General features: G+C 50.8%; 1 protein-coding gene across 1 annotated transcript in view; it reads right to left on the bottom strand.

The window, feature by feature from the left end:
• Nucleotides 1-3840: 3840 nt before the first annotated feature.
• The window catches only part of GRAMD2A (GRAM domain containing 2A), a 37544-nt gene continuing 18652 nt past the window's right edge, over nucleotides 3841-22732 (bottom strand). The window contains exons 2-12 of the mRNA XM_032174775.2: nucleotides 13812-13904; nucleotides 12908-12965; nucleotides 12460-12535; nucleotides 11717-11820; nucleotides 10972-11070; nucleotides 10610-10681; nucleotides 9357-9413; nucleotides 7615-7759; nucleotides 7263-7473; nucleotides 6272-6376; nucleotides 3841-6011 (exon numbers count right to left, since the gene is read on the bottom strand). Coding sequence (XP_032030666.1) covers nucleotides 6008-6011; nucleotides 6272-6376; nucleotides 7263-7473; nucleotides 7615-7759; nucleotides 9357-9413; nucleotides 10610-10681; nucleotides 10972-11070; nucleotides 11717-11820; nucleotides 12460-12535; nucleotides 12908-12965; nucleotides 13812-13904 — 1024 coding nt within the window. The 3' untranslated portion in view covers nucleotides 3841-6007. The remainder of the gene's footprint in view (nucleotides 6012-6271; nucleotides 6377-7262; nucleotides 7474-7614; nucleotides 7760-9356; nucleotides 9414-10609; nucleotides 10682-10971; nucleotides 11071-11716; nucleotides 11821-12459; nucleotides 12536-12907; nucleotides 12966-13811; nucleotides 13905-22732) is intronic.

Genomic DNA, 22732 nt, shown 5'->3' with positions numbered 1-22732 from the left:
AATCAGCGCTGGCCCTTCCCCAGGTGATGAGAGAAGAGGGAGAGGAGGACGAAAGCGGAAGCGGATAGAGCCATTGTTTTTGGGGGAAACGGCCACACAAGACTTCCTGAAGATTCTCTTCTTCCTTTGGATAGGTAGGTGACCTGGACTGGAGGGGCCCTGGGCCCGTTTTGCCCAGCAAGGGGACGGGTAGCTTTCTCTGAGGGGGGAGAATGAAGTCTTACTCACCCCTCTGCCTCTGGGTCTTTTTGCTGGACTTTGCTGCCGCCTAGTGGCTCAGTTGTCATGACTTCCTTCTCTGAGAGAGAGAGAGAACCAGCCTTGGATTGAGTTTGAGGATCTAGCCTCTCAGTCTAGTCCTGAGGCAACCTGGAGATCCTTCTCTGAGAAGTTTCTCTGCTCTAGGACTCCCTGGTTCTGTGGCCCAGCAGCTAGGAGAGAGGAGCACCATGGGCTTCCAGGCCTCACTCAGTCTGGCAGTCAGGTAGAGGGGCCATGGCTGGCTGGCTGGGCACCTGGGAGAGGGGGTGGGGGTAGTTTCTTATTCCCAGGACATCTCAGTGGGATGAAGTTGTCCCTGAGTCCCTCTTATTCCTGAATGCCTTTTTCGCTAATAATCCTGCCCCTCCTATGACCCTTCCTTTCTGCTAAGGCCCATGTTGCAAAACTGAGGCTCTGGCATAATGTATATTTCCCTTCTGTTTCCCCAAACTTAAGGCAGTTATTTCTCCCTGATAAAGTTAGCTCATTGCCATGATAAATATATGATTATATGCCTTCTCTGTGATGCTGCTGCTATGAATCAGTCCCTGGGAATAGTGAGGAGATTGGATTGGTTTCTCTAAGTCCCTGAAAAGCCTATAGATTATTAGCTATATTTTTCTGTGTATTATATACAGGTGTTTATTTCCTCTAGCAAAGGAAAGCACTTGGTTTCAACAACCACTGATCTGCCCTGCCAAACTTTCCGATCTGAACTCTAATACCCAGGGAACATATAAAATCCAAACTCTTCTGCTTATCCCACCAAACTCTTTTAACTTTTAAGAAATTGTGGTAAAATGACATAAAATTTACCATTTTAGCCATATTTAGCATGTAGTTCAGTAGTGTTAAGTACATTACACTATTGTGCAACCAATCTCCAGAATTCTTCATCTTGCAAAACTGCAACTCTATACCCATTAAACAATAGTTCTCCATTTCCCCCTTCCCTCAGGCCCTGGCAGCCACCATTCTACTTTCTGTCTCTATGAATTTGACTACTCCACATACCACCTATAAGCCCAATCATACAGTATTTGTCTTTGTTTTTTAAGAGATGGCGTCTCGCTGTGTTGCCCAGGCTGGTCTCAAACTCCTGGCCTCAAGCGATCCTCCCTCCTATGTAGCTGGAATTACAGGCATGAGCCAGCCACTACACCCTGCCCAGTATTTGTGAGGGGTTTTGATTCTTTTTCGTTTTACAAGCCTGGATGCCAGAAATTTTTTTTTTTGGACTGGATTATTTCACTTAGCTTAATGTCCACAAGGTTCATCAATGTTATAGCATGTGTCAGACTTTTTTTCCTTCTCAAGGCTGAATATTTTTTGTGTGTATATATATATATATTTATATATCCATGAATAGATGAATATACATATATATTTCATTGTGTGTATATATATTCTATATATAACATATATATATTTTATATATTCTATATATATAACATATATATATGTTTATTCATCCATGGATGGACACTTGAGTTGCTTCTACTTTTCAGTTTGTACATAATGCTGCTAGAACATGTGTTCAAATATTTCTTCAGGTTGGGCCCTGGAGGTTGAGGCTGTAGTAAGCTGTGATCACACCACTGTACTTCAGTCTGGGTGACTGAGTGACAGAGTGAGACCGTGTCTTTAAAGAAAATAAAAAAGAAAAATTTCTTCAAGATTATTCTCTCAGTTCTTTTGGCTATATACTTAGAATGGCTGGATCATATGGTAATTATATTTTTAATTTTTTGAGTAGCTGCTGTCCTGTTTTACACAGTAGTTAAACCACTTTACATTCCCACCAACAGTACAGTTCTCCATATTTTCCCCAACCCAGCCCAAGTCATTCCCAGAGTTACTAATTCTCCACATCTTCACCAACACTTGTTATATTCTGTTTCTTTTCTGTCCTTTGAGAGTAGCCATTCTAACGAGTGTGAAGTGGTACTTCATTGTGGTTTTAACTGGTATTTCCCTAACGATTAGTGATGTTGAAGATCTTTTCATTGGTTATTGGCCATCTGTGTATCTTCTTTAGAGAAATGTCTATTCAAATCCTTTGACTTTTTTTTTTTTTAAGACAGTCTTGCTCTGTTACCAAGGCTGGAGTACAGTGGCATGATCTCGGCTCACTGCAACCTCCGCCTCCTGGGTTCAAGTGATTCTTCCACCTCAACCTCCTGAGTAGCTGGAACTATAGGTGCATACCACCATGCCTGGCTAATTTTTTTTTTTTTTTTGAGACGGAATCTTGCTCTGTCACCCAGGCTAGAGTGCAGTGGCGCGATCTCGGCTCACTGCAACCTCCGCCTCCCAGGTTCAAGCGATTCTCCTGCCTCAGCCTCCTGAGTAGCTGGGATTACAGGCACCCGCCACCACACCCGGCTAATTTTTGTATTTTTAGTAGAGACGGGGTTTCACCATGTTGGTCAGGCTGGTCTTGAACTCCTGACCTTGTGATCCACCCACCTCGGCCTCCCAAAGTGCTGGGATTACAGGAGTGAGCCACCACACCTGGCCTAATTTTTGTATTTTTAGGGATACATAGGCCAACAGGGAGCCCATGTTGGCCAGGCTGGTCTCGAACTTCTGGGCTCAAAGTGATCTACCTGCCTCAGCCTCCCAAACTGTTGGGATTATAGGCATGAGCCACTGGGCCCAGCCTTTTGCCCATTTTTCAATCGGGTTTTTTTGTTGTGTTGACCTCTGTAACCTCTTTTCATGTCACTCTCCCACTTAGTATCCTAGGATACTAACATGCAGATAGTCTCTCTGCTCCTCAGAGACAAACATGTCCTTTCCTACCTTTTGCAGTTGCTGATCCTTCTTCCAGGAATGTGTTGTTCCCAGCTCCTCTCATGACTGACTTCTCATCCTTTAAGCACCAGCTTGTCACTTTGGAGAACTTAACCATTTCATCTAAAGCCATCTCCCACTTTATCACTGTTTATCACACTTCATCATGTCACTGTTTATTCTTGAAAATCACTATCTGCAATTATCTTGTTTGTTTACATATTTACTTGGAATCTACCTGTACATGGAATGTAAGTTAAGTTCCATGGACACAGACATGCTTGCCATGTTCATGGCTCCAGTGCCCAGCGTAGTACCTGGCATGTAGTCTTGGCTCAATAATATTTATTGAATGAATGAATCACTATTAGAGGGGGCATCAAAGGGAGAAAGAAGAAAGGTGATATGGCCCAAATTGGAATTTTACCTCCTTACGTAGGCTCTGGGTCATAGAAAAGACCACACGAGCTTTCTGGCTCTGAACTCCATACGTTAATTCCTGGATCAGAGGCACAGTCCTGTTTGAGCCAGGGATATTGCTTTGGAGTTGCTCAGAGAAAATGGGTAAGTATTCCTGGTGTCCACCCAACAGAGGCAGAGAGCTGTGGGGGTTTGCTGTGGCCACCCTCACTCTTCCCCATGTGCCAAGTCCTTTGAGATTTGCAGAGTACTTGGGATTATAGGAATGACTTGGGCTCCATCAGTCTCCTGGGGGCTGAGTATGTCAGTAAGAGTACCTGTACTGAGTAGTCAGAGGATAAAAATGAACTTTCTATACCATAATACACTAGAAAAATCAAGTTTTTTATTTTAAAATATTGTCAAAGGCTAAGGCTATGGCAAAACAACCGAAGGGTGGTTGAACCAAACTCAGGGAATTAGAGGAGCATCAGCCAATGAAAGCAGGTCTATATAAAATACACATCATTTATAAATGCGCACAGCAGAAGGCACAGTGGCCCCAGAGGACCAGGCAGGGGGACAACAGGGAGAAACAGAGCGCCATCTGGAGGGACAGGCACACCCACAACACTCAAAGTCCTGGGCCCCAAGTGCACCTCCAAAGTCACCTACCCTGCAGCATGGCTCTTGCCCTTTCTGAGCCTGGGTATAGCTGAAGACCAAGTTCACCAGCATCTTGGCACATCCACCTATAACTGGCACCTCTCATGGCCTCTGACAACCAACCAAGGCTCAGAGAATGGATTTTTATCTCTGTCTTTCAGCAAGGACCAGGGAGAAGCACTGAAGCAAGAAGGGTTATTTTCCTAAAAAAGACGGATGAAAGGGTGAAAGGGGCTGGTTCCAAAAAAAAAAAGGATGGCTGTTCATGGAACAGTGAGTTTCACCTGAGACATACAGATTTGGTGCAAAAGGCCAGGCTCTAAGTTTCATCCTAAAAACTGGGATGGGGAGAGCATGAAGAGACCACTACTGGTGGTCCCTCCAATCCTCATTTGGGTTTGTCATAAACAGGACAGACAGTCGTCTGCTCCACAATAAATAATTTCCACCTGGATTTCATTCCCTGATTAATCTCTCAGCGTCTGAAGAGGGGAAAACAGTGGCTGTTTCTGACACTGCCCGCCCCATCACCAGCAACTTTCCCTGATACTTCTGGCCTCCTCACTAAGGCCCTTCCAGAACCTCCAAAGCCACTATCTTAGCAGATGGGAGTCCCAGGGCGATGAGGCCAGAGTTGTGGGGCACAGAGAAGAAGAGAAGGCCTTGACAGAGGAAGAGGAATATCCAAGGCAAAACCACCACCACGTCCAACCTCCTCATCCTCTACCTTTCCTGTCCCCAGAGGTATGAGATAGACCCCCTGGCCTGGTTCCTGCACTGTACTAGGCCCACAGTGGACACTTCCACCTTAATGGAGACTAGGCCCCATGGACCTAGTCTCCACTGCAACCCAGTGACTACGGGGATGACACAAGTGACCTCTGCCCTGTGATGGCTCAACACCATCACACGCAGCTGTCCGGACAGGCCCCCCTCAACGGGCTGCTGTTGGCCATGCCTGAGATCCGGGCAGGCAGGCAGGGAGTGGACAGCAAGACCTCAGATCCAAGCCTCCACCCTTCCCTTCCCTGTTTCCAGGGCTTGGGACACCTTAGAAATGTTTGAACACACAAGGGCAAAACCCAGTACCAGGTCTGTGACCACAGTGATCAAAGGCCCTGCTCCACCTGTCTCACCAGAAAGTGACAGCTGAGGACACAGAATTCGGGTACCTCTGTTCTTCACAGCTTCCCATCTCCGTCATGGGCAGCATCTCCCCATAATGCAGCCAGCCACCTCATGAGGGGCCGGCACAGAGCCCTGGCCCAGAGCATGGAAATTCATCTCTGGCTGGAATCCTGGCCGTGAGCCCTCCCTTCTGCATTCATAGCTTCTCAGCAGGCCCCTGCCCAAGCCTGACAGGTGCCTGGCTGCCCGCAGAGAAGCCCTGTGGGAACACAGAGTGTTGGGAGGGAGCAGAGCCAACATGGGTGGTTTGTGTTCTGACCTCTGACCCCACCATAGGAGTGAGCTGTGTGGCAGAGCCACATTCCAAATATGAAAGCATGGCCTCTGTCCCTTGAGGTGGCCTCCAGTGTTCTGCCTGTGTGCCAGAACTGTTTCCAAGGACCCAGTTTGTTTGTTTGTTTTTTCTCATTTAAGTGGTTGCTGAAGCTTTGTATACAGAATTCCTCAGTTGGTTCCAAAAAATCTAGCTTTTTGTTTGAGTCCAAAAATTGTAGAAGCCAGTTACTTTGTAAAAAGGTACTTCAGCTCTCTCATAGAGGGAAGAGAAGAGCTGCAGGGGGGAGGAGGGATCTGGAATATTTTCCTTCATAGGCAGTCTTAGCACAGCAGCAGCATAAACCACAGGGATCATTGGTGGAGACTTAGCACCCAGAACATTCTTCTTGGAGAAGGAATGGGGACAAAGGCCAAGTGGCTGTTACCTGCACACAGGAAAGATGTCCACATCAGGGAAAGGGCCCAGAATGCAGACGGACATGGGCAGAAGGGCCAGTGATAACTTTACTTCCCCCAAGAGTGGGCCAGGATGGGACCGGTGTACCCTGCATGCTGCCCAACCTTGCTTAGGGTCAGAAGCCAGCTCAAAACAGGACCAAGTCCTGCCAGGCAGCCTGGCCTGAGGTTCTTGGCTCCTGTCCTCAACCCTCAATATCGAAGGCATTAGAAAGAGAAAAGGCCTCACCTGTGCCCAGGGACTGGGCCGTCCCAACTCAAGGAGCATAACTGCTGCTCTAGCCGAGAAATACGGAACGCCAGATAGGATGAGGACATGACCAGGAAGCAGATCCTGAAGAAAGGGGCAATATGGAGTTAAATATTTCTTCCACAGAAAGAGCATTTCTGGAAGTTCACCAGAAATAGTGGGGACCAAGCTACCCCTGCAGTTGGAAGAATTAAAGAGCCCTTTGTCCTGCAGCCAGTTCAGGCCTCAGCATCTTTCTTCCCAGAGGCCATGTAGGAGTCTTGAGATTCGTCCCCATGGAAGTGTCCTCACAGCCCAGCTAGAGCTCTGGGCCCTTCAGCTGAGCCCTGGAGGGCGCTCTGGCCAGACAGCCAGAGCGTCATCCTACCCTCCCTCTCACCAGCCACCGTGGTCCTTCCTGTGCCTCCTCTGGGAGGCCATGATGATGACCCCCTAGGTGGTGGGCCCATTCCCCTAGCAGGTGCTGATGTTGATGGTCAAAACCCGGCCAGCAGAGCCAGAGGAGGCTGATGAGCTAAGGTGAGGGAAAGCCGGGGCTGGCTGTTCATGTCACTTCCCACGATGCTCCCTGCTCTACTGGTCCTTAGACAGAGGTAGAGACAAGTCAGGGGTTCCAGAAGCTGCCCTAGTGGTGGGCAGTGGCGAAGCCAAGCTTTTCCTCTGTCTCTCCAATTTTCCTGGCCCTCCTTCTCCCAAATCCTTTTCCTCTTCTCAACATCTCCATATCCTGCCCCTCTCCACCAAATAGTCTTAACCCTAAATTACAGGGTTTCACGAATAAAAACTGGAGATCCTTTCTCTTGCTACAGAAGGGCGTGCCACATGGCCTTCAGATACCACCCAAGAGCTTGAATTTGACTCAGAAACTTCCCCCTGGTTCGAATAGTGAACTCCCCACACTCCAAGGCCCTTGTTCCAAGCACCTAGACACTCAGGTGGGTCTGTCCCCCTCCCCAGTATAGTCACTTACAGCACAAAGAAGACCTTGAGGAGCCGGTAATCCCAGAGCCTCAGCTCCCCGGTGCTCCTGGGCTCCTGCTCCAGCTCGTCCTCCTCATAGATAGCATTCTTTGCAGTGGGAGAGCAGTTCGGCATCTTCTTAGGGCAGGCAGGACCCCAGCCTGGCAAGGGCCATGCCCACCTCCCACCATTTTCTGAAGCTACTTGGGCTCTTGACTTTTCTTTATGGATTGGGAAAAAAAAAAAAAAATCAGCTCTCAGAAGCCCTGCTGGCTGTGGTGAGCCCTTTTTATGGAACTGGGAAGACAGAAAGTCTGGCCTTTGCAAGTAGTTGCAATGGACAAGCCCCCCCCCCCCCTAACCAGACATTGGAGGCTTCCTGGAGGGGAAGAAACTGTCTGTGGCGTCCACGGATGATGGAGGGATACAAGGGATGTTGTCTGGGAGAGACAGGGACCTGGAGGAAGGGCATACCTTTCTCCACTTCATCTCAGGGATGAGGACTTCCTGCAGTAAGACAGGAGAAGCTATCTTACCATGGCCCTTGGGATCTCACTTGTCCTAAGGAGCCCACACCAGGTTTATCAGTTTTCTCCAGATATTACCAAATATAGACGCCTAGCCAGGGATGGAAGCAGGTACAAGGGGGGAGGGCAGTTGCTATAGCAACCATATGCCTCTCCTCTCTGCTCCCTTGCTGTGACTAGCTATTCTGCCAGCAAACGATGTCTTTGAACACTGCTAGTGTAGAACCACAGTGGGATCTTAGATGTGAGCCAACCCAGATACATGCTCAGATCTGAGGCCAAGAAAGCTCAGCACAACATGTCTTAGGTAGGATAAGTTCTGGCTCCTATCCCAAGCCCTAACCTCGGCAGGGAGGACTTAGGGTCCCCATCCACAAAAATGGGAACTTCACCTTCTATCCGGCACATGGTATTATGCATATCACATGCTTGGCTAAACACTAATTGTTACTAAAGGAGCCTTCAAACACCCTAGGGTCATCTCTACACCATCCCTGCCCTAGAAACTCAATTCTGCCTACCCAGGGCCCCAGCTGCCAAAGGAAACTTCTGGAACTTTGGCAAATCTAAAATAAGTCTGTCTGGGTTCTTCAGGGATAGTCTTTGGAGTTCTTCCCTAGGGACATCTTTTATTTTTTTTTTGACAGGGTCTCCCTCTGCTGCCCAGGCTGGAATACAGTGTTGTGATCTTGGCTCACTGCAGCCTTAACCTCCCAGGCTCAAGTGATCCTCCCATCTCAGCCTCCTGGGTAGCTGAGACTACAGGTATGTGCCACCGTGCCCTGCTAATTTTTGTATTTTTATTGAGACAGGGTCTCACTATGTTGCCCAGGCTGGTCTCAAACTCCTGGGCTCAAGCCATCCTCCTGCTTTGGCCTCCCAAAGTGCTGGGATTACAGGCGTGAGCCACCACACTCGGCTCCCAGGGACATCTTTATGCTCTTGAAGGCCCTCTTGACTCAGCTGAAGAAAAGAGGATGGGCCACTGGCCCTGCATCTGTACAGGTGTGCAATCCAACCTGGCCAGTGTTTTGGAGCTTGGACTTCTGTTCTACTCAGAAAGTCAGCCTATCGGTTGGGCATGGTGGCTCACGCCTATAATCCCAGCATTTTGGGAGGCAGAGGCCAGTGGATCACTTGAGGCCAGGAGTTTGAGATCAGCCTGGCCAACATGGTGAAACCCCATCTCTACTAAAAACACAAAAATTAGCTGGGTGTGATGGCAAGTGCCTGTAATCCCAGCTACTTGCGAGGGTGAGGCAGGAGAATCACTTGAACCCAGCAGGTGGAGGTTGCAGTGAGCTGAGATGGTGCCACTGCACTGCAGCATGGGCAACATAGCAAGACTCTGTCACTCAAAAAAAAAAAAAAAAAGAAAAGAAAGCCTATCTGCTGAGGCCCTGGTGGCTCTGCATTATGGTGTGGCAGGTTTAGGAGATGCCCTGGCATAGCATGGCCACTGACTCTTGAGCCTGGTGCCCCAGTTCTGCATTGTGGGCCCCCCCGGGAGGCCCAGAAGCCTCAGAGCTCCAGGCACTGTCAGTCCAGCAGTCTTTGCTCCCAGCTTCAGCTCTCACCAGAGACTCAGGTTCCCCTGGAAATTCTCTTACACTCAGACTCTTCTTGCTGGAAGGCTGAGGAGGAAAGTGAACAGCAGTCACTTGTCCATCTGGAACAGGCAAGGTCAGGCAGGGGGAAGCATCAGCCCTCTCCAAGAGAGCTTTACCTCCAAATAAGCCACTTTGTGTCAGGTGAAGCCCAGCTCCCAGGGTCTATAGGGGGCACCCTATTTAATGCTGGAACAGAGAAGCAAACCCCAGGCAACTTACTCTCCCACCTGCTGCCCCACCCCTCCCCTCTTCCTCACCATAGGCAGAGAGAGTCATAGGGCATATTGGGAAGCAGCTACGCACTCCTATCTGTGCATTAAGGAAGCACAAGTGAGGGCCTGGACATAGAGATGGTCCCTGACCTACGATGGTTCCACTTAGGATTTTTCAACTTTATGATGGTGCAAAAGTGATAGGCTTTCTGTAGAAACTGTACTTGAAGTACCTATACAGCCATTCTGGTTTTCGTTTTTTGTTTTTGGTTGAGATGGAGTCTTGCTCTTGTCATCCAGGTTGGAGGGCAATGGTGCAATCTCGGCTCACTACAACCTTCTCCTCCCGGGTTCAAGTGATTCTCCTGCCTAAGCCTCCCAAATAGCTGGGACTACAGGTGCCTGCCACCACACCCGGCTAATTTTTGTGTTTTTAGTAAAGACAGGGTTTCACTATGTTGGCCAGGCTGGTCTCGAACTCTTGACCTCAGGTGATCCACCTGCCTCGGCCTCCCAAAGTGCTGGGACCATACAGCCATTCTGTTTTTCACATTCAGTACAGGATTCAATAAGTTATATAAGATGTTCCACACTTCATTATAAAACAGGCTTTGCCTGAGATGATTTTGCCCAGCTCTAGGCTAATGAAAGCATTCTGAGGCGTTTAAGGGAGGTGAGGCTAAGCTATGATGTTCCGTAGGTGATGTGTACCTCTATTAAATACATTTTTGACTTATGATATTTTCAACTTTTGATGGGTTCATGGGACATAAGCCCATGAACAAGGAGCATCTGTATATGGGGACACACGGGGGCCCACTGGCCTCAAAGACATGCTTGCAAGCATAGACACACAATCCAAGTACTGTCTCTTGCACATTGAGCCTGAGCCTTTAACTCCCCTCTCCCTGCCCCATTCCCTGTGCTGGAGAAATCTTGCACCCTTGTGCAAGATTTGCATCCAGGCCTGAGCGACCTCCCTGGCCTTCCTGCTCCCAAGCTCCATACCTGTAGGTGGGTGCAGACTCTCCTCAGCAGGTCATATACACTGTCCCGGGAGAGCAGTGACACAAAGATATACTGGGACATGGAAAGAAAACAGACAGGGGTAGGGGGAGATGAGACTCCTTGCTGTGCCAGCCAGCCCCCTTGTGGATTGGGCACAGGCCCACAGGGATATCAGGCCATGAGAGCCAACAGGAGCCCTGCCTAGGAACTTCTCTTCCAGCTTGTTGTACGGCCTGAAATATGTACTGGAGAGCTGCAGGGTGGGGAGAAATAAAGACCTGGGAATGTGCCCGAGTCAGACTGTGGGCTGTCGGGGCTGGGAGCGGGAGACTGACAGGGGAGCACGGGCCCAGTGCACTGACCTTCTGGCTGGTGTTGGTGGTGATGGCCAGTCCATTGGGAAGGAGCCGTGCCATCTTGTGTTTTTTGATCATTTGCACAGACACCACAGGAATGACCACCTGAGAGGGAAAGGGATGCTTCTCTCAGGACTAACCCCCAAGGACATGGTCCCTTTGCTCCCTGCCTAGGGACCCAGCTGTGAGCTCAGCATGGCCACCATGGAGAAGCCTGGCCCCATGTGAGGAAGTCTCTGAACCTTCTACCTTTTCATCCAGGCTCCCCTTCCAGTTGTCCCCGCCACCCTGCCCCAGCCTTGGCAAGATGCGTCACTCTTGGCTGTCACATAGGTATGATCCCTGTTATCCAGGAGGCCAAGGATGGTGGCTCTGGTAAATCTCATACTCTAGTAATGGAGCTCCCTAGGCTACTTCTTGGCCACAGCTAGGGCTCCGCCTAAATGTGACATCCCACTCTGATTCTCAAAGCATTTCTGAAATACCCAGAGGCAGAATGATTTGGCTGTGAACTGTTCAGGCCAGCTCAGGCCAGATGTGGGGTCCAGATTGGGGCCCCTGTTTTTGAAGGGGCAGGACTACTTTCCTGGACACTGGATGAGATGCCTCGAAGCTGCGCATCCAACCAGCAAGGGGCTTCACCTGGGGCCCAGCATGCAGAGAGATAGGCATGACTTTGAGGCATGCCCGTGGGGCAGGAGGCTGGCTCTCCCCTCACAGGGTCATGGCAGCCCTTACCACTCATTACTACCTTGATATCCTTGCCAAAGAGGCTGGCATGGAAGCAGAGCCAGTTGGGGGAGATGTAGAGCCGGCCCTGGAGGAGGAGGTCCCTCTGGAGGGCACAGGAGCACACTAGGATGTCACAGGAGAGAAAATGGCCATAAGCAAGGTCAGCCCAGGAAGCCCCAGGACCTGGGTCCTCACGCTGTGGAGTCCAGAGTCCCGCCTCAGGACCTGTCTTCCTCAGACTCCCCCTTCCCCACCGCAGGCCCCAAACCCCAAACAGTCCATTCCCCAGCATCGAAGGGTCCTTCTCCTGACTGCTCCTCCACTCCACCAGCCTGCTGGATGTTTCTTCCTTCTCCACCCATGCTCCAGGGGGTCCAGGCAAGTTCCTGCCTTGATCTCCGAGCCTGCATTCTCACAACCTCAGGCAGAATCCCTGACCTTTCCCTGCTCTGCTCTGCCCCAAGGGCCTTGATTGTGCAAATGCCCCCACATGCTCAGTGAGAGGCCAGAGCAGGTAAGAAGTCACCGATAAGAGCAGAACAGACACAAGATTCCAAAGCTCTGACGTTTCCCCAAGAAAACCTTCAAAAATGCAGTGCTATGTCCAAACCAGCCCAGTCTTCTCACATTCTAGGGGAGTGGTCCACATCTTAAGGACAGCCAGTTCCCATTTCTAAGTCATGCTTTGGAGGCTCCAGAGCAGAGGCCCATGGCCCCAGGCATTCTGGGTGCCTAACAAGCTATACCAGGGAGACAGCTCACCTTTGAGAACCACTTCCTCCAAGGGAACATCCTTAAACAGCTTGTGGTATTGCTGGTTGTATTTATTCAGTGTTATCTGCAAATACACGGGCTGCGTCTGAGAAGCCCTGGGAGGTGAGACCGCCAAAGGGGCCCTGCTCCAGCCAACAGGAAATGCCACAGCCCCCTGGCCCATGCTAGGGACTTAGCATGAGGCAGCTAGTAAGCAGCCAGTGAGTACGGAGGGCTGTGTGCCAAGCACAGCTTGTCTCCTGGTGCTGCTAGGTCCTGACAGGCAGTTTGTACTAGCAGAGGGGGACATGCTACTCCCACCCAGGAAGGGATACCCACTCAGGTTTCCTGATTTCCTGATAACAGGCCTGGTGGCCAAGGAGCCAAAAGTCACTGAATTCTGGCAGCCTAGGACCCCTTCCTGGGTGAATAGTGAGAAGTCAGCCTCCAGACTTACCCCTTCTCGGCCACACTTCTTTATCTCTTCACCCTTCAAGCCTTCTGGCCAGTGCAGACTGCAAAGGAGACATTCCATTTTGGGGACAAGGAACCCCAGTCCTGCCCATGCGTCCTCAGTGCCAATTCTGCCCTGGCCTTGAGCCAGAAGCTTGAGGCAGAGATCAGAGACTAGGACCCTTCTCTAGGGGACACAGCAAAATGACAAGTACAGCGAGCACACAGCTATACAGCTCATCCCTGGGGGAGGGCACTGCGGGAGGCAGGGAGTGGTCGCCAAGGACCCACCTTCCCCGATGCGGGTGAGCAGCATCTCCTGGAGGTGCACCTGGTCTCCCAGAGATGCTGAGGAGCTGCCCACCTGGGTGTCAAAGACCCTGTCCCATTTCTCTGGCCAAGGGGTAAGCAGGGGAGCAGGCAGTGCTGGAATAGGGTCCAGTTTGGGGTGTGGGTGAGGTGAAGGTGTCAGACTCACAGCTCCGGGGCCTGGCCACAGGCCATGATGCTAGCAGGACTGCCCTCCCTGCTGCCTCCTCCCTGTGGCCTGAGCTCTGCTGCGGGGAGCTTGGCACAGACTCACCTGACCTGGCTGAGGCTACCACACTGGGAGAGGGGGATGGCTCTGAGAAAAAAAGGTAAACCTTTGCCTTGGCCAGGTTGGCCCAGAGCACAGGTGAGCAGGGAGGAGGCTGGAAACCCAAGAAGCATGGACTCTGCTAGGTCCCAGTGCACTGGGACAGGCCTGAGGGGCGGGAGGAAGAAGCCTGGGGCAGCCTCTGCCCAACCTCACAGACCTGCAAAGGGGCCCCGGCTCAGCCTTGAGGTCCTCCTACAAACTGGTCATCTCCTGACGGCTTCCCACCCCCTAGTCTATGTGTATCTCTGACTGGGAAAGGGGTCCTCACCTGTAGTCCGGGGGCTCCTCAACTCTGTCTGGTTTCTTTTTGCAAGACACAGGACTGTTCAGAGAAGCTGTCTTTCCGTGCATTTGTTGGTTGCTAGGGAAAAACAGGCCCGTATCAGGAAGGGGGCTTCATGAGGACACCTTTCCCTAACAGCCCCACCATGCCCAGGGCTGCTGCCTCTGTCCCCCACCCAAGACTGGCCCTGATATCGAGGGTGACACTGAAGACATCACAGTTCAGAGGCAGCAGCGCAGGCAGAGGTTCTGGGATGGCTGACGGAGTAGGAGGGTCTCACACAGTGTCTTTCCCGAAAGCCAGAAGTTCTGCTTATGCCTGGGCTGGGAGGAAAATCAACCTGTCTACCTCATCTCCAGTGCCAGGCAGCTCGTAGGCCAGGCTGAGTGAGGCCTCTAGCCCCACCCTAGAGGAGGCACATTGAGAGGGAGGACCCTGAGACTTGCTTATGCCGAGAACAAAAGTGTCCAAAGTACCCGCGCAGCATGACTGTAAACTATCAGGTTCCGGGAAAGGAGGCTGAGCACAGGGGGCCTTTATCAAAGCTCAGGAGCTGATGCGCTGAAGGTGTGGGAGGTGGACGCCCGTCAGCCTACAGGTGAGTGTGGCCAGGAGGGGAGGAGCCGTCTTATACCAGGAAGTGGCCTCAGTCACCTCGGACAGTCAGGACAGCTTGGTGATGAGAGCCAAACCATCTCAAAAATGTCCCTGAGGGAGAGCGTGGGAGGCAACAGATCCTCTCTCCCTGGGCAGGTGGGGCTCTCCAATGGCCTTTGAGTTCCTGCCTCCACTAATCGCTCCAAAGAATCGTTACCCTGTTCCTGCTTCTCCAGGCTACACATCAATAAAGCCTGAGCCATCAAACCAGCCCCAACCAAGTGGGCCCAGGGGCTGACCAAGAAAGAGAGGGTGGCCAAGAAGCAGGGCCATGCTGGGGCAGTGTGGTGGCCAGGAACAGGTAACAAGGTCACGTGCAGTGGTCCCGCAGCAGATTAGGGGCTGGAGCCTGGCACCTACAAACCTCAATGCTCAGTCACACTCCGCTCTGTGACTGAGGCTAGCCAAAGTTCTCTTCTTCAAGAACAGAGTTTTCGCCTCAGCCCGAGATCTGCCAGGACCCTCAGAGATTGATTCAGCCTCACCCCCTCCCACCATACCATTGTACAGATTACGAAACCGAGACCTGCCAAGGGACAGGCTGTGTCCAGTACTACAGTGAACAGCCAGTGACCTCACCCACAAAATCAGCCCAGCCACGGCCATGTGGCCTGGTTACCTCTGTCCTCAACCTTAGAGAGGATTTTGCCACACATATCAACATATACCTACACAATCTTGTGAAGTGAGAGATTTTGCTAGAGATTTGACTCTCAAAGTTGATTTCTGGATTTATTTGGTTCCATCATGTCACATTTCACAGAGGTTTTTTTTTTCCCTTGATTTTTAAAGATTATAGAAAATATGAAAAATACGTATAAGATCAAAATCACCTAAAAGAAAGATTCCCCAAAAATCACCCAAAGAAAAAATGTGTGATAAACATATAACCTATGTAAATGGTTATATAATCTATCATTTGTGTACCCTACTTCTGTGGCTTAACCTGATTTCATGAGAAATTTCCCATGTCACTCACTATTCCTAGGATAGATTCTCAGAAGTGGAATTAGTGGATTAAGAATCAACAGATGCTATTCCAGTTAACCCAGCCATCAGCACGATATGAGGGTACCTGTTTCCCCATATTCAGGCCCTTCTCTGGATATTGTCTCTCGCTCACCTTTGCAAATCTGATAGGTGAAAATACGTTGTCTTCATTTGTATTTCTGCTTACTGGTAGGTTGAACACTTTTTTCCAAATAATTATTAACCACTGGAATTTCATTTTCTTATAGACAATTCACAGGTGAAATTCTTTCTTCATTTGTATTGAAGTTCTTTCTTCATTTGTATAAATTTTTTCTGGCTTTTTTTTTTTTTTTTTTTTGAGATGGAGTCGAGTGCAGTGGGTGATTTGGCCCTGAAACCTCCTGCTTTTTCATGCCTCAGCCTCCAAGTAGTGGGACCTGACTAATTTTTGTATTTTTTAGTAGAGACGGGGTTTCACCATGTTGGCCAAGCTAGTCTCGAACTCCTGACCTTGTAATCCCCCTGCCTCGGCCTCCCAGAGTGCTGGGATTACAGGCGTGAGCCACCACGCCTGGCTTTTTTTTTTTTTTTTTGAGACAGGGTTTCACTCTGTTGCCCAGGCTAGAGTACAGTGGCGCAATCTTGGCTCACTGCAGCCTCAATCTCCCGAGCTCATGTGATCCTCCCACCTCAGCTTCCCGAGTAGCTGGGACTACAGGCATGCGCCACCATGCTGGGCTAAGTTTTTAATTGTTTTTTTAGAGAGGGGGCTCTCACTGTGTTGTCCAGGCTGGTCCTAAACTCCTGAGCTCAATCGTCCCACCTCAGCTTCCCAAAGTGCTGGGATTACAGGTGTGAGCCACCATGCCTAGTTTTTTTTTTTTTTTTTTTTTTTTTTGGAGACAGAGTCTTGCTCTGTCACCCAAGCTGGAGTGCAGTGGCGTGATCTCAGCTCACTGCAACCTCCACCTCCCAGGTTCAAGTGATTCTCATGCCTCAGCCTCCCGAGTAGCTGGGATTACAGGTACCTGCTACCACGTCTAGCTAATTTATATATATATATGTATATATATATAAATTTTTTAGTAGAGATGGGGTTTCACCATGTTGACCAGTCTGGTCTTGAACTCCTGATCTCAGGTGATTCACCTGTCTTGTCCTCTCCAAAGTGCTGGGATTACAGGCGTGAGCCACCATGCCCGGCCTGTAAATTCTTTATTGAGAACATTAATCCTTAGTTTATCATTTTTGTGATGTTTTCACCAGTTTGTCATTTCTCTTTTGTCTGTGGTACTTCTGCTGTGCCTGTGTGTAATTACTGCATGGGCGATTCCATCTGTTTCTTCCATGTATGTTTCTCGCTTGGTCTAAGTCCTCTCACAGGGCAGGCGTCGGAGGAGTAGCATATGCAAGTCAGACCACTGAGCCATTACAGCGTGAGCCTGGCAGTGAATCCATTAGGCCACCAGGGAAAAATCCTGTGGGCTCAGCTCTGAAGAACCTGCACTCCAGCCTGAAGGATGGATGAGGGATAGAACGGGATGACAATGGGAAGGAGCTTGGACAGTGCTTTCAGAGGGAGGGAGCCTGTTGCTTGAGAGTGTGACTCAAATTCTCAGGACTGCAGGAGCTAAGAGGATGCACAGATCCCTGGGAACTGAAATACAGTGGGGTTCCTAGAGAAAAGGAAGCTGTGCCTTAGAAACTGGGTATAATTATAATCTTGCATGGATTATCTAATCTTGCATAGATAATCATATCTTTGCATGGATTCTAAACCAAACACATCCTTAGGTTCAAATGTGACTTTCTCAGGGAGAGAAGCCTTCCCTCAGCCCTCCCCCAGCCTAGGTGAGGAGTCCCTGCTTCAGATACTCACTCACAGCACCCTGATCGGAAGTCTCCGCTCAGCATCTGTCACACTGTGTCCGTGTGCCATGACTGTGCATCTCCAGGGGCTCACAGACTCTGCCTGGTCCTTCACTGAATCCCCTGAGTCCAGTGCTGAGCATGCAGCAGGTGCTCACGACAGCTCTGGGGAGGAGCTTTCCTGCCTTCAGACCAGGCTCAGCCACCAAGCCCGGCCAACTTTCAAGTCTCTTTAAATTAAAAGCCAACTCCTGGCTGGGTGTGGTGGCTTATGCCTGTAATCCCAGCACTTTGGGAGGCTGAGGCAGGTGGATCACCCAAGGTCAGGAGTTCAAGACCAGCCTGGCCAACATGGTGAAACCCCATCTCTACTAAAAATATATAAATTAGCCAGGCACGGTGGCGGGCACCTGTAATCCCAGCTACTCAAGGGGCTGAGGCAGCAAAATCGCTTGAACCCAGGAGGTGGAGGTTTCAGTGAGCCGAGATCACACCATTGCACTCCAGTCCAGCCTGGGCGACAAGAGCGAAATTCTGTCTAAAAAAAAAAAAGCCAACTCCTTTACACATGATCAAGAGGATGGTTGCAAGCCACTCCTTTATGTTTGCCCACTGAAGCCAGTTCCTCCTGTCTCTCTGCTGATAATGCTCTTGTCTCAGAGACCCTGCCTATGGCCAAAATGAGTAAACCTGCCGCGCTCTCAAAACGATCTTCAGTTCACTTTCCACTCGGCAGTAGTTTCTTCTCCCCTGTAGCGTTTATTTTGACGAATGAAAATAAAGAAATGAGAGCAGTGCCACACGAAGAAGTACAGGGCAGACTGGTCACTGAGCATTCACCAGCAGAACCAGTCAGGCAGGGGACACGCAATGACCAGCTGGGCCCCGACCCAGAGGGCCAAGAAGGAGGCTTCAAGAGCACAGGGCTCAGCCTGGTCCCGCACCCTGCAGGCAGCCGCTGCAGGCTCTACTCACAGACTTTTTCTCGCGCTCGGTGTTCATGCCCTGTGGGTTGTGAACCACATCTCCCCCCGCTCTGTCCCATCCAGTCCCGTCCCTTCCCCACGCCCCAGCTGTGGAATTCATGTCAGGAGTCCTGGAAGCCATAAGAAACTCTAACTTCTGTCAGGAGAGGTATGGAGCAGGGGAGTGGCAGTATTTTGACATTAAAGGGGGTACAAAAGATTGGAAACCCTCTGATGAGGCCCTTCCCCTGGCTGAGCATGGTCTGAAGGCAGGAAGGCCCCTCCCTAGAGGGCACAGGAGGTGTCTGCCTGCTCTCCAGCCCCATGCAGCAAAAAATACTCCCTGAGCTTTTCACATCATGAGGCGGGTAGGGAGCTCCCCAGCCTGAGAGGCTGCCAGAGGGCAGGGATGGCACCAGCACAGGGAGATGTCAAGAATGGGGAGACAGGGCAGGAGAGGAGGGGGCAGTGAGTGGGAGCCCAGATACACAGGAGTCTAGGGGCCTCATGGTGGACCTGACACAGGCACTCTGCTCTACACACCTCCCCCAGGCTCCAAATACCCACACCAGGCAGTCACTCCCAAGTCTACCTCTGTAACCTTGACACCCACACCCTCCCGAGCTTCACACCCTGCCATCTAGACCTGTCCATGCATGTAATCTCAGTAGCGGCCCCCCAAACCTGCTTCCTCCTTCGCATCCAATGTCTGTGAAAGGCTCTATCTCCCCACAGTTACCCAGGCCAGAATACCCCACTCATTCTTCTCCTCACCTCCACAGCCAATCAAGCCCTCAGGTCCCCCCGAGATAACCCATGAAACCATCTGTCATTCCCGCTACACCACGCAAGCCCAGGCCATGATCCTTTTCCCAGATGCTGGCAACAGCTCCCTGACCAAAACTGCCTCCGGCTGTGCGGGTACACACTGCCTCTCTCCCATATGCACACTGCCCAGAGGGCCAGCTGGGGCCCGGGTCTGATCCTGCCACTCTCCTGCTGATGCTCCTTCTTCACTTCCCGTCACTTCTTCAGCTGGCCTCCCAGACCTTCCTGCTTTCCAGCCTCACCCCCGTCATTGCCTCCTCTGCAGTGCAGCCCAGCACCTTCACTTCCATGCCACAGCAGCCCTTCACACCTGCGTGCTTTGCCTGCTTACCTGCTTACCCTTCTCATGCTTATCTACCTGGGGAGTTCCGGTCATCTTTCAAGCCCCAGGTGAAATGTCACCACCTCTGTGAAGCCTTCCTCAGTTTCCCCCAGCAGAGGGGCTCATCCCTCTTCTGTGGTCCACAGTCACTTCCTGCAGGCTGCTGCCCCAGCACTTACCACACCAGAGTGTGCTTGTCTGTTTACACATCTGTGTCCCCCAGTTGACTCTGAGCTCCAGCAAGGGCGTGTCCCGTACATCTCTGTATCCCTGGCATACAGCCAGCACCCAGTGTTTGCTGAACAAATGAAGGACAGGGAAAAAGAGATAACACCCCAAGAAGGAGAAGGAGAGGAAAAAGCAAGGCAGTAAGAGTGAGAGGGCACAGAGAATGACACACCCAGCAGGAAAGGAGGGGAGAGGCTGGACAGGAGCTGATGGGGTCCCCCCACACCAGGGCCGTTTCCTCCAGGAGCTCTGGTTCGGTACCTCAAGGCACTCAGCCCAGGGTGGTTGACTGATCAAAGAGGAACTCAGGTGGGAGGTAGGAGGCCCAAGCAAAGAATAAAGGGCCTGGGCAGGATGGGTTATTTGGGTGAAAGCACAGGCTGGGCCCCTCCTGTCTCCCGTGGGCTGCACGCCCCTGGGCGGGCCATGCCCTGGCAACACTCCCCCAGCCTTCCCAGCCCTTCCTAACCACAGGGCAAACCTCCCTCCAGTACTCATCCAAGCCTCTGGCAGTGGCCAAGCCTGTGGCTGATGCTGAAGCACAAACCTCAGCCAGGCCTGCGTGGTCACAGGCAGGGCCTTCCCCACAGCTGGGGTGGGGTGGTCCCCTTGGGCACGTCCTCCTCCAAGGAGGTGACCACACTCTCCCAAGCTGACTTCTTGCGGACCCTGTGGGTCCTGCCAACTCTTCTCAAGGCCAGGCCAAAGACAGCTCCACCCTCCTGTGCAGCCAGCCAGGACGCTCGGCCCCAGCGAGCTCCAAGCAGAGACCTGAAAACACCACTGCTCTCTTCCAAACAAAAACACATCATGGCAACAGGCCCCGACAGTACAAACCCAGAAACCAGGGAAATAGCCATCCAAGGACAGGAAGCTTCGTGGACATCTGTCCTGGATAGAACTTCTCAAACTGGGGCTCAGTAGGCTGGACCTAGGACTCTTCCCCGCAGTGGTTGCTCCAGATTCCCCAACAAGGTCTCCTCACTCCACCCGCACCTCTCACTCAGCTCACCTCCTACTTCAGGGGGAAAAGACACTCTCCTTTTAACTGTAAAGTGTAGCTGGCTGGGTGCATATTAGAATCACCTGCAGTGCTTTTTTTTTTTTTTTTTTCTTTTAAGAGATGGAGTCTTGCTCTGTTGCCCAGGCTGGAACACAGTGGTGCAATCATAGCTCACCACAGCCTCAACTTCCTGGGGCTCAAGTGATCCTCCTGCCTCAGCCTCCCAAAGTAGGTGAAACTACAGGTGTATGCCACCATGCCCAGCTATATTTTTTTTAATTTTTTTATAGAGATAAGGTCTTGCTATGTTGCCCAGGCTGGTCTGGAACTCCTGGCCTCAAGCGATTCTCCCACCTCGGCTTTCTAAAGTGCTCAAATTACAGGCATGAGCCACTGTGCTCAGCCTGCAGTCCTTTAAAAAAAAAAAAATGATGCCTGAGCTCTGTCTCAAACCAGTTAAATCAGAATATCTGGGAATAGCATTTAAATAACTAGATTTCTTAAATTGTTGTTGAAGTATCATTTACATATAGGAAAGCACATGTTAAGTAAATGTACAATTCAATGCATTTCACAAATGAGTACACATCCGGGAACCAGGCCCCCAGAACTACCCTCTGCTTCCTCTAGTTTCACTGGCCACACCCTCCTGGCCATGGATAGCCATCATCCTGACTTCCAGCACCACAGAGTGCTTTTGCTGCTTTTGGGACTTTACATGAACGGAATCATACCATACATACTCGTATATATGTCTGCTTTTACTCAGCAATGTGTTTGAAATATGGATAGACCACAATTTATTCATTTTACTACTGATGGACATTTAGGCAGTTTCCAGTTTTTGCCTCTTATGAAAGTGCTATGAAAATTCTAGTACCGGTCTTGTGCACGCAAGTATTCACTTCTGTGGGTAAACACTTAGGATTAGAAGCGCTAGGTCATAAGGCAGGTGTATGTTCAGCTTCTTTTTTTTCTTTTTGAGACAGAGTCTCACTCTTTCACCCAGGTTGGAGGGCAGTGGCATAATCTCGGCTCACTGCAGCCTCGACCTCCCAGGTTCAAGAGATTCTCATGTCTCAGCCCCCTGAGTAGCTGGGATTACAGGCATGTGCCAACATGCCCAGCTAATTACTGTATTTTTAGCAGAGATGGGGTTTCACCATGTTGGCCAGGCTGGTCTCAAACTCCTCACTTCAAGTGATCCACCTGCCTCGGCCTCCCAAAGTGCTGGGATTATAGGCGTGAGCCACCGCGCCTGGCCAGCTTTAGCTTTTAAAGGCTCCCAGCTGATTGTAAACCTCCAGCCAACTAAGAAACCATGGGAAGAATCCTGCCCTCACCCCGCCTTTCTTTGTGGCTTCTCTCCAAGGCCAATCCGCCCGCCTGGGCTCTGAAACTGGGGTCCTGACCCTCCTGAGCCTTCTTCACCCTGGCCCTCTTGAGTTTCAGGAACTTCCTTGGCAAGGCAGGGAACTCCACTGTCAATAAGATTTCCTTCATCTGTTTAAGGCCTGGGGGCCCATTTCCTAGGTTGTACTACGGAAGTCACGAGACCAGCTTTTCCAAGTGGCAGAGGCCGGCTCTGAACCACACACTGTGTCCTTCCCGAGGGACTCCCTATGTGCTCTCAGGGCCACAGTCCTCACACACAGTCAGAAACTGGGTGACAAGACCTCTCCTGATGGCAAACTAGGATTCTGTGGAGAGAGGCAGGCTTATCGTCAACGTGCTGAAACTTGAAGATAAAAGGTAATTTCCTTCTTTTGCAAAAGTAATGTCATTATTGCTTTATTGCTGTCTTGCACTTTCATAGAAGCTGCACCTCCCTTTTTATTTTCTCAGGTGACATTCCATATCTAGGACAACTGCTTTGTCCTTTCCACTGACTGGAGGAGGGGAGAAAAATCCCATAATCGAGTCTCATACTGAGTGTAAGGGGGTGAGGCTTAGTGACTTGGGGTCCCACTCAGCTCCCCTGGCAGCAGGCCCCAGAGGGGCAGGAATCAACCTCATCACAATCCCTTATTCCAGGAAGGGTTCTGAGAACACCCAGGCCAGG

Source organism: Hylobates moloch, unplaced genomic scaffold, assembly GCF_009828535.3.
Source record: "Hylobates moloch isolate HMO894 unplaced genomic scaffold, HMol_V3 SCAFFOLD_14, whole genome shotgun sequence".
NCBI classification, from domain to species: domain Eukaryota; kingdom Metazoa; phylum Chordata; class Mammalia; order Primates; family Hylobatidae; genus Hylobates; species Hylobates moloch.
The sequence above is the reverse complement of the archived record's forward strand: the minus strand, read 5'-3'. Positions and strand labels throughout refer to the sequence as shown.